The sequence below is a fragment of the Typopeltis vanoorti genome, chromosome 19 (assembly GCF_054136105.1).
Source record: "Typopeltis vanoorti isolate ZY-2024b chromosome 19, IOZ_Tvanoo_1.0, whole genome shotgun sequence".
Lineage (NCBI taxonomy): Eukaryota > Metazoa > Arthropoda > Arachnida > Uropygi > Thelyphonidae > Typopeltis > Typopeltis vanoorti.
Genome location: NC_143567.1, coordinates 85,169,697 through 85,185,337, shown reverse-complemented (window position 1 = coordinate 85,185,337; position 15,641 = coordinate 85,169,697). Strand labels below are relative to the sequence as shown.

At 33.2% G+C, this 15,641-nt stretch overlaps 1 protein-coding gene across 1 annotated transcript; it reads left to right on the top strand.

Moving 5' to 3' along the window:
* Window positions 1-272: 272 nt before the first annotated feature.
* LOC150096310 (uncharacterized) lies at window positions 273-13,427 on the top strand. Its single transcript, XM_090409291.1, has 2 exons — window positions 273-442; window positions 11,197-13,427. The coding sequence occupies exon 2, from the start codon at window positions 11,319-11,321 to the stop codon at window positions 13,413-13,415; it is 2,097 nt and encodes a 698-aa protein (XP_090265417.1). The 5' UTR covers window positions 273-442; window positions 11,197-11,318; the 3' UTR covers window positions 13,416-13,427.
* Window positions 13,428-15,641: the final 2,214 nt, after the last annotated feature.

The window sequence follows — 15,641 nt, the reverse complement described above, 5'->3', positions numbered from 1 at the left end:
TCCGATTTTGACATTCTGACAGAATGTCAAAATATCTTTTCTACATGTTCTATTTTTAACAAAGGTCATAATCGATTGCAACTAAATGTAAACTCCGCGGCTGGTCTCGTAATAGCTTTATCGCAAAAAAGAGAGATAAAACACTCCCTGATATCAGTGTTTACTTTGAACTTCAAAGATCACATGATTAGCTAACTGCATACTGAAACATACTCATAAAAAGATCTATCAGTCGCATTTTGTTCACTGTTTTGCTTGTTACAACCGTCAAAGTAGTTTTATTACCGATGGTTTGTGATGTGTGTTGTGAATGCTTCTGAAGATTGCCTATCAACTTATTCATGTGATGTGATTCACTCCAACTGGTTTAAGTACTTATCGTAAGGTGTTTTGTACAGTTTAAAGAGTACTTCAACAGCATGTACATACATTTTATTAAAAGGTAATATTTTACTTTTTTCATACTGTGCCATCCAAAATCAATTTTTACTTTATTGTCTTTAAATCTATAAAAACTATAATCTCTATTTTTCATTCATTTTTATCCATCAGTTTTTCCAACCAAACAAACAGATAAAGTGCGCATGAAACAGAAGTTTTTAATTTCGATTTCTGACAGTTTCGGTTATTGACCTACAATGAGCAGCACCAAACCAGTAGTTAAACTGTAAAAATTGCAGAAAAGCGTATGCAATTTTAAATGACTCGTGTGGCTTGTGCCGGTTGCTTATGAATCCAAACATTTATGACTTAATCTGTGCTAACTTTAGTAACTTATTACATTTTCTGCATTACTTACTTTGTTTTCATATCGTAAATACATCCTGATAGTTTCAATAGTATCCATTGCTCTTAAACGCTAAGAATTTTTGTTAGTTAGTATGATGTTTCCAACTGCTTAAAAATCCCATATTTTAAGCTAAAGCTAAATTAATTATATATTTAATTTAAAAAAATTCAAGTGTAAGAAATGAAATTATTATGATGTTATACCAGTCTTTTTTTAATATTTTTGTTGGATTATGATTCACAACTTATACGAGTACACACAAATTTTTAATGAATGACAAGAAAATTGAAAGTATTGAGAAAAGCTAGTCTGAGAGTGTAATGACATCACGAGATCTTTGTTTTAGGCATGATCTGGTCGTGATAGTTTTGTTATTCCTTTTTTTATTTTCCCAATATGGAATTATTTAGTGTCAGATTATTCAGAATTAGCTTCTCTCCAGGTGCTCCGGTTTTATCGTTACACGTAGTGGTAAAATATAAAATATGAATATAATTTGTACAGTTCATGCCATTGCCGCACTAGATAGCCTTAAGTTTCCTGGTAGAAGGCCAATACTACTAGTAATAGCATTTTTATTAAGCATACAAAGTATTTATATATGTATAAGAAAGATCTGGAAAAGTGCAATGTACTGAATTTAAATTTTGTGGGTAGGTTACTAAAGTTCATCATGTGTTGTAGAAGTTATTGGAATATCACTTTAAAGTACAAATTATTTCTCCTATGCAAAATTACTTGGGAATTAGAGAAGCAGGGGTTGAGTCATTTGGGGAACTGACAAATTCAACAGAAAGTGATTTGGTAGGAGATATGTGTTCCAGTATCGAATACGAAAATTCAGGAAAATAATAATCAGGATTCCTAGCTTCATTGTAAGTTAAGCTTAAATATCGATTTAAAAAGTAGTAGTATTAAAATCTAAGGTGATTTTACGATAAGGTGGGTACAAAATATTTTAAGCAGGTTAGATCATAAAATTCTCACTTGAATGTGCTTGCCTATGGCTGGAATAAGTGATCTAAATAAATCATGTGTGTGGGGAAAATGACACAAATTTTGGGTGTTTATATTAGTGGGAAATATTAATCTAAAACTGGGATTGTTTACAAAACTACAGGACGTTTCGGCAATTATATTAACTGATAAATCGAGACTTGAAAGGGGTATGTTTTTTTTATTTAAATATCAGAATTTATAGAGAAGTGTCCGTGGTCAGAGCAATAGTCAGCTGAATGTTTGATCACGTTCTCAAGGAAATACGTTAAAAGAAAATTCTATGGAAGGAACCCAAAAAAACTAGCACTTAAGTCATTACAACTAGCTGGGAATAATGATATTATTTCAAAAAGGTCCTGTGGATATGTAAAAAGGGATAAAAATAATACAAGCGAGTTAAACATAGCTACTTCATGAATAACTTTTTATGATCCGCCCACGATTGCAGAGGATTTCAACAAGTGCTTTTTCAAATGTATATGCGAATAATGATCAGTCAGAAGAGAAGATATATCTTCTCTTCTGACTGATAAGGACAAGCTGTGCAGATTGACTTAATACAGGAAGAGAACATGCTTGATATTTTAAGTCACTTAATAATGATAAAGTTGGAGTTGGAGATGATATCTCTCCTTTGGTAGTAACAGATGTTTGTTGGCTTTCATTAATCCACCTTTGATTATCTTCAAGTATTTCAAAAATTGGTAGTAATTTCTTTCGAGTGGAAGTCGGCAAAGGTTATTTCAATTCATAAGTGTTGGCCGTCACATAAAGTGGAGAATTACAGTCCTGTAAATCGTCTTAACATTATTAAAGTATCGAAAAAAACTTAAAAATTGTACCCAGGATATCCTTGACAGGAATCAGTTGTTGAGCTTGGCCCAGTTAAGGCGAGATCAAATATGACAAATACTTTCCTTTCATTACGAGATTATGAGGGAAAGAGATCATGGAAATGCTATGGTGTCATTTATTTGATTTTTAGCAAAGCCTTTTATAGCGTTCCACATGACTAAAATGTACTGATTAGTTATTGACGTTCTTCTAGTGAGAGCAAGGGAATGATAGACAAGAGGTAGCGGTGTTCAGAGGAATCTCAATAGAGCAATGTTAAGAGCAAGTACTACGACTACGAGACAGAAAGGTGATTTAATTGAAGTTTATAAGTTAATTATGTAATAGATTGATACAAGGAGTTAGCCAATCTGAGTTCGTAATGAAACGTTTGTGAAGAAGGGAATTGTAACAAATATATGCAGTACATTTTTTAGTGTTCGGGTAGAAAATATGGGGATTGCCCTACATATAAAATCTATATAAAATCAATGAATTAAGGTAACTTGAACACATAATTAGAGAATTGTTATAGCTGGAAGACGGGTTGATTATAATTTAAATATAATGATTAACGTAATTTGGTATTGTTGAATATGTCAACATTCTTATGTGTTTTGTTTATAAATATGTATGAAAAAATTATAATATAAAACATATAAAATTTTAAAAAATGATAAAAGGTGTGAGAATGAATCAGAGGGAGAGGATAAAGATGACTGAAAACACACAAGCCCCCTGCAGCTGGTAGTGAAATGTTTGGTGCGCATATCGTTGGAAGTCAGAGTGATGATCAGTCATTATACGGTTCCCCTGGTGCTCATTTGTTTCCTCAGCATTTAGTTAATCGGTCTGAAACTGCGATCAGGAGTTAGTTTCTCTCCTGTGCTCTAGTTGTCCTCTCAAAACCATAAAACCGACCTTCATTAGATTTGCAAGTGGTTACATTTACCTCCAAGTATAAATATGAATTCATTTTTGAGTTCATGCCGTTGAGTTCATTCAATATGAGTTCATGCCGCTGCCATTATTATTTATTCCATACCTCCAGGAATTGAAGAACTTATTGAGGGAGGCCGTATATCACCCACACTAGCTCTCGTATTTCTCTCAAACGCGTTCATATTGTATTCACCCACTGCTTCCAGGCAAACTGATCTCCTCACTGCTCTGTGATAGGACAATCTGTATCTCACCACTCCTTAACCGCGCATAAACTTAACTCATGGATGCCTCTGTGTTTTCTCCCCACTTTCCATATAATGAAAATTTTCATCAGAAGGTATCCTATGACACCCATTCAGAAGTTTATAAAACTCTTTCATATCATTGCTCGTTGGTTTACCAGTACCTGAAGTCTTCGATCTATCCTCTCAATCTACACTTAATAATCCCAACATCATCTATGCATCCTTTCCCTAGCTTCTTTATCACCACTGTAACCAGACGAGACCAAATCTGCACACAGTAGTCTAGATGCGGTGTCGTACCAATACCTTGGAGAAAGGAGAAATGACTCTCTTATCCCAACAAAGCGATTATTCTCTGAGTTCTATTTGCAATTTTTGCAATTGCGACGTTTAAACATCAGTTCTCTATTCAAAATAACTCCGTTCGATGGCATCCAATCGATGTTTGGATAAATAAGTCATTTAAAATAATTTGGCGATGAATTTCGTTGCCTCCAGCAATTAAACTGCCATCTCTGTAGCAGCACCTCACCATATATTTTATTCTGTTAGCGGCGACTTCATAACGGATAGCCCGATTCTAATTACTACATTTGACTCTGATAGTCAAGTTTCGCTAATGCCAATAATCTTAGGCCAAAACGTATCACCAAAACAATGAATTCAATCCCTTTGAGATTCTGTATTGCTCATGATTTCATGCGCAATATAAAACCAAGAACTAATATTACTTGCTTCGTGTGAAACTTAGTTAAAACAGAGTTGAAAGTGATATCTTACTGGTTACGTAATTTGTGAGGTAGGATCGATCGATTAATTCTGACTATTTTTGACAATAAGTAGAAAGAAGTGAAAAAAATAATCCGAAAAAAATGGGTTGCACAATTTATAAAGCACATTATTCAACGTTGTATTGTACTTTGTAACAACACATGATCAACAGAGATAATATTTTATTCAAAGATAATTATCGAAACATTCTAGAAAGTACGGACACGTCACATGATTGATCACTCCCAATCAACAGTGTCCTGCAGTCATAAATTACATCAGCAATATTATTGTTTCGGTAATTTCCGACAGAGCCAAACAGCGAGAATGAAGCAATAGTCGTTCACATTACGATTATTTAAGTTGATATGAGGGCAACGTTTTCAGAACCAATCGATTGTGCATAATACGCTAATACTAGTATCTTCAGGTAAGAATCTAGGCAGTTTTTTTCCCGTCCCACTTTTGTATACATATTATATACTATTGAGCGAACTGTTGTATTGTAGATTTAAAATAATGTACAATATTATTAGACTAATACATAAGAAGCGCTACGAATGGATCTCATTTTTGTTCAATTTATCATACATGTATTTTAACAGCTAAAACGCAGTTTATATTACAATAATTTTACAAGGATTAGTTATTTTTTTTTTATTTTGTATGTTTCCAACATATGAAGTTTATAAAATTACTTGGTAACCCTAATATACATTATTCCCAAGGTAAAAAAAAAACTTATTTACACACACACACACACACACACACACACACATATATATATATATATATATATTAGGGTTACCGATTAATTTTATAAACTTGGTTATTTTACTCCTAACCCCAAGTAAGAAAACAGTTAAGTTTGCACCTGAACGTAGTTCAAGTCTAAAGGTGGTGCAACACCAGGGCAATTCATTGTAAAGGTGGGTAAAGCTCAAAAAGTGGTGCAACACCAAGGAAACTCAGCAGGTGAGTTGCCCTGGTGTTGCACCACCTTTAGACTTGAACTACGTTCAGGCGTAAACTAAACTGTTTGCTTACTTGGGATTAGGAGTAAAATAACCAAGTTTATAAAATTATTTGGTAACCCTAATATACATTATTCCCAAGGTAAAAAAAAACAACTTATTTACACACACACAATATATATATATATATATATATATATATATATATATATATATATACAGTATATATATATATATATATATATCGTGTATTAATCGTGTATTGGATTGTTCGTCTTCGAAATCAGAAGAAAGAAGAGTATGACTGGATAAGGCTGTGGCCCTGATTCTACCATAGGTGATATCGCTGAGATGTTCTTCGATACGAAGCTTACACCTAGACACTACTTTAGTTGGTTATGTTTTCGTTTTATCAAAACATAACAATATCTTCTTCTTCTGTGATGGTAGTACGAACATGAGTTCCCAAAGTAAAAAATATACGAAATTTTGAGGTGAATAATGGTGAGATTGAGAAGGAATATGTCTGTTGGTATATGAAGATATTCTGTAGATAAAGATCTTCAGTTTTTCAATCTGAATGAAGGGAACAGTTTACTTCTAGTTCTGCTGTAAATGTTATCCGAGGATGTTGGTCAGGATGGTTAAAGAATGTTCGGAGCTGAATCTAGAACCACAGCTATACATCACGAAAACAGCATGATATATATATATATATATATATCTGAATCCGGTATATATATATATATATATACCAGATTCAGATAACGCTATAATCTAGTTTTGACGTACTCCTGACATCATTCACACGCAAAGTGCTTCACGGCATAACTAACGTTTGGACTCAATTTCAAACACAACTATTACTTTTTCTAAACTAATATTTTTAAACATAACACACACACACACACACACACATATATATATATATATATATATATATATATATATATATATATATTAGGATTACCAAGTAATTATATAAACTTGGTTATTTTACTCCTAACAAGTAAACAAACAGTTAAATTTGCGCCTGAAACGTAGTTGAAGTCTAAATGTGGTGTAACTCATTGTAAAGGTAACTAAAACCTTGGTATTTAGGGTCTAGCTGCTCACTGAGGAGACCTCAAAAAAAGGTTGCAACCGGTCTGGGTAATGACCCCACCCATAATGCATTGCAGTATACATCTCTTAGTGAGATGTGCTTTACATTATGGAAAATACTAAGAATAAAATAAAATACTAATTTTGTTCTTTGTGTTTATCAGAACTTTGCAGACCACGCCCCCCCACACACATAGTCTCTAAAAAATTAGCTAAAGTCCTTAAAAAATATAATATCAAGAAGTTCTTCACCACACTTCCTAAAATCCGTTCTCTAATCAGCCATCCAAAGCCTCCTCATCACAACCTAAAATATCCAGGTGTATATAAATTATGGTGCGATTGCAATATCCCTTATTTTGGACAAACTAACAAATCTATTGAACAACGTATAGAAGAGCATAAGGGAAACATCTCTTACAAAGGATCTCATGCAACTACGTTATCCAGTCATGTTCTTTTTTCAAATAATCCTAATGATGATCAACAAAGCCACTCCGTTTGCTGGGATAGATTAGAAAGTATTTTTCGCTGTGATGATGAGTTTGAGAGAAAAATTGTAGAATCAAGGGAAATCCTGCTGAACCTTGTCCACTTAAACAACAATTTGAGTTATAACATCCCAGATAGCCATGCTGCAGTTATTCAATATTGGCGTTCACGTGAGCCTGCACGCACACTTGCAATAAACAATGGCACGCCTGTTCGAACAACTTGAAAAAATACAATGTTTTTTATGAATCAATTATGTGTGGCAATTTTTACTAATTTCCAGTTGTTTTAGATACTTCAATGTTTATTACTATTCCTTTCCTTTATGAATACCTGAGAAAGGCTGTTATAAGCCGAAATTAGTAGTATTATTCTCATTAAAATCTTTATAAGTTATCTCGGTTTTTAAAGTCATTAAATAAATCTTTGTTTAAAAAAAAATATATATATATATATATATTTTAAAAAAAAAAAAAAAATATATATATATGTATATATAGTAATATATATATATTACTAAAATATGTATATTTTAGTAATACAGAGCCTTATCAACTTTACCTATGCAAGTTTCTAAAAGGTGTTTTAATTTAATAATCTCTGGAGGAGATATAGATGTAAATACGATTTTTTTACCTTGAGAATAATGTATATTAGGGTTACCAAGTAATTTTATAAACTTAGTTATTTTATTTCTAATCCCAAGTAAGCAAACAGTTAAGTTTTCGCTGAAAGGTAGTTCAAGTCTAAAGGTAGTGCATCACCTGGGCAACTCATTGTAAAGGTTGGTAAAGCTCTGATCACTATTCTTAGTATTTTCCATAATGTAAAACACATCTCACTACGAGATGTATACTGTTATACATTATGGGAGGGATCACTACCCAGACCGATTTCAACCTTTTTTGAAGTCTCCTCAGTGAGTAGCTAGACCCTGAAATACCAAGGTTTTTAGTACAACAGAGCCTTATCAACTTCACCTATACAAGTTGCTACAAGGTGCTTTTTAATTTGAATAAGAAACTCTGGATGAGATAAAGATGTGAAAATTTTTTAGCAACTTGTATAGGTAAAGTTAATAAGGCTCTGTATTACTAAAAACCTTGGTATTTCAGGGTGTACCTACTCACTGATTGCCAGATCATAAAGTAGACACCTGCCCATCCAGAAAACCAGGCAGAAAGAATGGGAGGTGCTATCACGCCAGCCACAGTAACACCAGCAGTAAATATTAATGACACAGAACGGGAAGACTTCCCAACCCTGCAGGCTGCACATAGCACAATAGCAACAGGGAATCTAAAACGCAATAAGAAGGAAGCGCCCGTAACTAAGAATGCAGAAATGACCCGCAAAGAAAGAACAGAAGACCAAGAAACAGCGCTAAGAATCAAACCACCACCCCAGAAACCGCAGTGGAAGAAATGAAGGAACACAACCAACAAGAAACTACCACTTTAGATACAGAGAAGGAAAACGAAACAGAGGAAGAAATGGAAACTACTAAAGAAAAGGGTACACAAAAGCGGTCACGAAGCCCTGAAGAAGGGAACATTAAAAAATCAAAACCAGGTAACACAACTCATCGGATGAATCAGAAGCTGATGAAATGGAGACCAAAACAACAAGACAGGAAGAGGCTGAAGAAATTTCTGTAGAAGAAATCAAACTAGTTATGGGTGAAAATATGTTTAAAAATGGGACTGCAATAATAAAGAAATGGAGTGGACCAATCGAATCCGCAGACAGTGTATTCGTAACAATGTGCAGAGAAGATGGGCCAACGTTCCTTCTTCGGAAAGGAATTATAAGTATGCAATGGAAGGATATCTATATCAAGGACATAGCCACGGCCGTGCCCAACCAGGTAACGGATCATCTGGGCCTGACAGCGGCCGAAAGTAAGTACTTCTGCGGAACTTTGAGAAAGTTAACAGAGTCAGAGATCAAAGAAGACACTGAGTGGTATGGACGTAAATACTTCCAAAGGTTACGACAGCTAGGAAAGTTGAGTTAGTTCACGCAGGAGGGGGTTAAAAAATGTAAATATATATATATTATTTTTTTTCGCTTGCCCCAACAGGTTTATGATTATTAGTCCACAAAGGAGGGGGGTAGAAGTGAGAACCCGAGCTGCGAAGGCTTACATCGAGGTGGTGCAGCTCCGTTGTGAGCTGCATCTTCATTACTTCATTCAGCATTTTCAGGTCTGGTTCCTACTGATGAGACCTCAACAAAGTCGAAACCGGTGTGGGTAGTGACCATTGCGTTTAATTAATGTTTAGCATCATACATCTCCGCAAGGGGATGTGCTTTTCATTAGAGTAAAAATACTAAGAATAGTGATCAGAGCTTTAACCACCTTTACCACGAGTTGCCTCGACTGCCACTACCTTAGGGATCAGTTGCCTTAGACTTGCAGGCGCAAACTTGATTTTCTTGTCTGTTTGCTTTCTTGGGAAATAGGATTAAAAACAAGTTCATATAAAATTACTTGGTATCTTGAATACATAATATATACCCAAGTTAAAACTTTCTACATATACATATTATATATGTGTGTGTGTTTGCAAATATTGATGATTTTCATTTCTCATATGTTCATTATATTTAAATCAATTAAGTTTACATGTAATGAAATTTACAATTAATTGCATTTAAATTTACATTTTTATACTTAGTTTTAGTGTTTACTATGAAAATGGCAACCGCAAACATTTCATTATATATTAATATAGCGAAATATTTGCGTTTTTATTTGTCATCTTAAGGATCACAGGTAACTACGTTTAAATAAATGTTTATATACTGACTAGTTACTTCTCGACAAGCACAGAGTTACTTACGTTGTCCTTAGCGTGAGCCCTTTCCAACTGTTGTCCTTGTAATTTCTACCTCATATTGATTTACTTCGAGGGGGCCGCTTTTAGTAAAAGTAGTTTAAACTGCTAATTAATATATTATTTCTCTCTCTCTCTCTCTCTCTCTCTCTCTTTATATCACCATAATCCCATTTATACATATCATGCTTGGAAAAGAATTAACAACGTTAATGAGAATCGCGCATTTTGTGTGATGGTGGTGACACAATGAGTGACATCAAGTGTCGTCTAACTCTAAAAAGGAAATTAAAAAAAGAACTAGTCTAGCCAAAGAGAAATAGTTCATTGAAGTCGATAATTCTATTTCACATCCACAGTATTCGGGATACTGATGTCTTATCTTTAATAACAAAAAATATAAATTCAATTCTTGGAATATACTGCTTGATAAAATAGGGGTGTGATGGTCAAAGATAATCCTATTCAGTAAATGCAGCTCAGCAGTAGTTTGCTATTAACTGCAAACTATTTCTTTAAATAATGTAAGCGGTTAACAAAATAGTTGAAATATCATTTTGCGAAACTGAAACTATGATTTATTCATAATAAATTAAATCACTTAGTAATGGTAATTTATTTAATGGTATTGATTCACAACACAGAATGATAAGAAAATAATTAATATTTATTTACTTATTTCGCTGGTATTGCACCAGTATCTTCAGAACACGAGAACGGCTTCAGAGTACACGAAACAACATTTTGGTATAACAGTGGGACTCATTTAAAAAAATTGTAAAGGACAAAAAAAAAGAAATTAAAGTCCTAATTGGCGCCACCTATTATTAGATAGAAAGAGAGAGAGAGTATTAATTATATCTTAAAACGACTGTGTCTCAGATTTTTGGCAACTTGATCAGCCATACTTGGTGAAAACCAGACATGTTTTTTTTTTCTTAATTTTAAAAATGCATATTTTACAAATTTTGATAAGTATAATAGTTTTAAATATACACTCAATTTAAAATAAATAATAAATAATAACAAATAAGTAAATTTAAAATAAATAATAAATAATAACAAATAAGTAAATTTAAAATAAATAATAAATAATAACAAATAAGTAAATTTAAAATAAATAATAAATAATAACAAATAAGTAAATTTAAAATAAATAATAAATCAAAAATAATCGCTGTTGTATTTTTTGTTTATTACAGGTATGCCATTCTTTTAAGATGGATATCTGCGAAAGCTGAGATAAAAATGAACACTAATTAGAAATATAACGAATTTTGTAATTGAACTTGAGTTTTAAGTGATCTCAGAAATCTGGAAAACAATGGAAAGTGCAGAAGAGAATTCACTTGATATAACCAAGTTACCTAATGAAGTACTTCATAAAATCTTCTCATATTTTGACCACTGGGATCTCGAAAATGCTTCCGAAGCTCATTCTAACTTTACTGATATAACCTGCATTCAATCGTTTTCAAATAAATCAGTCTATTTTAGGAGGGAAAACATACCCTTACCCGATTTTGACAGGTGGTTTGCTAATCCGGAACTAGCCTTAAAGATAACGGTCCTGAACTTGAGCAACTGTGACTGGATAGATGCTAATAAGTTACATCTGTCCATAATGATTTGTAGAAATCTCCAGACTTTGAATATTATAAACTGCAATGTACCGCTATATACGTTTTTGAATATTATAAAAGGTTTGCCTGTCCTTACTGCTCTTTCCTGGACAATTCAATGTTATTATAATGGTGATTCCTCTACATTTCCAGAACCAAATGATATTTCCTGGATAGACCACGATATCTGTGAAACTCAATATGCTAATAGCTTGCCACTTTTAGATTATATTAAAGAAAAAATGCCGTTTTCTCGTAGTGATTATATTCCAAGTATACAAACTTTGTGTTTAGAATTCGAAGTCGTGTGGGAAAATATGATATTTCTTGGCAATTTTCTTTCAAAATGCAGCGAATTACGGTGTTTACACTTGCAAATAATGACAGAAGGGAAAGACCTTGCCAGATACGAGGAAATGGAAGTGATGTCTCAAATTCAATGCCCATTTCGATTCCCTTCATTACGCAAATTTATGTTGACTTCAGAAGTGATTCCTTCTGCTGACACCAAGAGTATTAATGATCCTTGTATGCAGAATATTATGAAGACAATAGTAATGTCAAACAATAATAAGCAATTTAAGCAACTTTGTTGGTTCAGCGATTATTCAGACATGCCTCATACCGAAAAGAAAATGTCGGACATCTTTTCAACTATTTCTCAACTGTCTCTTTATAACACAAGTAAATGTTCCAAAGAATTTGATTTTGGTAAAGTTCGCAAATCTTCTCTTAAATATTTGGAGCTTGTTGGATTCTCAATTACTAAGAACACATTAAAAAGCATATCAAGAATTGGAGGGAAAAAATTAGTCAGGCTTCGTGTTTTAGATTGTGAGATGAAGTCCAGCATATCCTTTGATACCTTCCATATATGCAGCAACATTAGTGAATTGAACTTACTTGGATCTCATTTCTTAGAAAAACATAATCCTTGTTTTGCTATTGGATTCTTAAAACATTTGATAAAAGTTGCTCTCTGCTCATGCGCAATAACGGAAACATATCGGCCCAGGATAATAGAACTCAATGACGAGACAAAACTCAAAGTACTCGATACAGAATGTACAGGAAGTGAAGAAGACAATTCAAAGGAATCGCTATTATTAGTCATTGTTAAAAATTGTCGTTTTATTAGCGAGTGTGATGTACGAGGTTGTCCAAATCTTGTTAAAAATGTTGCAGATTTTAATTTGGAGGTTCTTTCAAAGCTTACATATTTAAAGTCCCTGAGTTTTGCAGAACTTCCTCATCTTAAAGATTGTTCGTTTTTACCTTCTATAGCCATCCATTGCACGTCATTGGAAAAGCTGCGACTCATATCGGGAGGAGATAATTTTCAAAATGAAGATTCTTTATTCATGGCTAAAGTTATAGAATCATTAGCCAATTTAAACGTTGTAGCCGAATTAGTTTTGCAGCATGAAATGTTAGATTTAAATTGCAAAGAATTTTGGAATGTTCTTTGTACTCTACCCAAATTATACATACTTTGCTTGGAATCCAAACAACAAATTGTTTTGCAAGAATATTTCGCTTTAGATTCTTTTTTCATCGCTTCCAAAATTGAGCAGATGACGGGTTTAAGGCTGCTTCATATAATTGGTCTTTTCCACAATCACAGTCAACTCCTAAACAAATTAGAAACATTGAAATCAGAAAGAAATGAACAGCTTTTGTGGGATATTTTTAATCCTATGACTGATCCGGGTGAAGCACCGTATCGTATGCGCAAACATCATGTTACAGAGCTTTGTGCAATGTCATGTGATATAGCTAATTGTCCTAGACCTTTGTGACAGCTTGCTCAATGTAATTATTAAATGAACTTTAGAAATGTAAATAAAATAATTTATATATTAATGTAGTAGTTGTTAAATTTAATGAATTACTGTTTTATCATATCAGTGTTGTCCACTACTAGTGACTCCTTTAGACGTTTGCATCATGTCATATGATATAGCTGAACTTAATTCAATGAAATAGTCTGAACTGCCTTAGACTATTGTATAACATTTTTTCGAATTCAGAGGGTAAATAGGTTATTACAGATTTGAAAATTTTATTCCTTATTTTTAGTATCGAATCTACGTAAAATATGCTACAGATTCAAGCCTAAAAAATTCTGAACAATGTACAATCCTGTTCTACTCCCACCCTTTACGGAATCCAAGAGATCAGCTAAGTGTGTCGAGGACTATGTTTATGTCGATGTACTCTCGGAAGTTTTAGCTAGAGGTATACAGTTTGACGCATTATTTCAAATAACTTAAAAGATATTGCATTTGAATGCAACAATGCCTGAAACTGTGCTACAAAATTTTCTTGTAGGCAATTTGTTGTGTGTGAGCTGCATAAGGCAACTAATGCGTTTTTAAAATCCAGCATAAAATGAGTTAATACTGGAATTTTTCAATTACCAAAGCATCTATCGGTTGACAGACCATTGTTAAGTTTCAATTGAATATCTTAGTTAGTTAATAACTAGTATATCAATTAGTAGTTAATAAACTTCATGAATTCATTTGTAATTGTATAATATAATAATATATAACGAGAAAAATTTAGAATTTTTAAAATTTTATTTAATTTATTACATTTATTTTAAGACACCTTACAATTTTATCTATAAAAGTATCTAAAGAACTGTGTAATGATAAATGTGTTATTCTGGGTATTGGTGTGTGGTTGGGAATCAATCGACCGTGAGATGCGTGATTCATTCGTTTAATCCAATACCCTTGGAGGGTAATGGATGGCAATGCTGTAGCCAATGAAGTTCTAACTGAGGCTCGGCTATTGCTGTTACCCTCCTGCCATGATCAGAGCTTTAATTGCTTAAAATAACACCTTATCCCTACACTGTTCTCTACAGATAACGGGGAAGATGAAAAGCATTCTTGCTTCGCCCCTTTAAGCCAGTCCTTATTATAAGGATAAGGATGTGTTATTCTGACAAAAAGCTATCTTTCAACCAACACATCAAGTCTGCATGCGCAAAAGCATCTAAAGCCATAGCTCAGATCTATCCGCTAATTAATAGAAATAGCAAGCTCAGCAACAGAATCAAATTGCAACTATACCAGATGACGATTCGTCCTATAATCACCTACGCCTCTCCGGCCTGGAGCCACACCTCTAATGCTAACATTATCAAAATACAGCGAGTGCAGAACAAGTGCTTGAGAATGATTCTGAACGCCCCATGGTATGTTAGAAACAACCAGCTCCACAGAGACACAAACATTCCCTATATTCTCTCTTTTCTGCAATCCTTAGCATCCAAGTTTTTCCTAAAGACGTCCACACATCCCAATGATTTGGTTCAACAAGCTGCAGCATACGAGGCAACAGACATATTCAAATATAGAAGACCAAAAGCTATAATAGCCTCCTATAACGATGCATAATCCCCATGCCCATTCAGGGCGGGCAAACTGCTCGTAAATTTTACCCTCACTATAACCACAACAGATAGCGGGGAATATGAAAAGCATTTTGCTTCACCCTTAAAGACATAAATGTCAATTGTGTTATTGTAGAATATTAGTGCAGAATTACTTGCATCAATACATTAATACAACAGCAACTACAATATAATAAGAAATTAACAGTAGGTTTTGAAAATATTATTTATTTCTCTTAATTACAATGACATTGTTTTGATTTTCACCTGAAAACAAATTATCATTTAATTCATATTGTAGCGAAATGTGCGAGCTCTTTTGTGTTGTAAGAAAATTGCATATTTCATAAGTTTCTTATATTTAAAATTGTTGATCCCCTTCTAGCTTATTTCTCTTTGTTACATGTGTTTATGATAACTGTCTGTTTAATTTTTGTTCTGTATCGATATACATCATTATTAGCATAGGGGTCTAAAAATAAAATAAAATAAAAAACTGAATTGAAATTTCAAACAAATTAAACGCCAGTCACATTGGTCGAGTTAAATTAAACTTTAATCAATGAAATATAATGCCCATTTAATAACTATGCAATTATTTTTAAATAAAATACTAAAA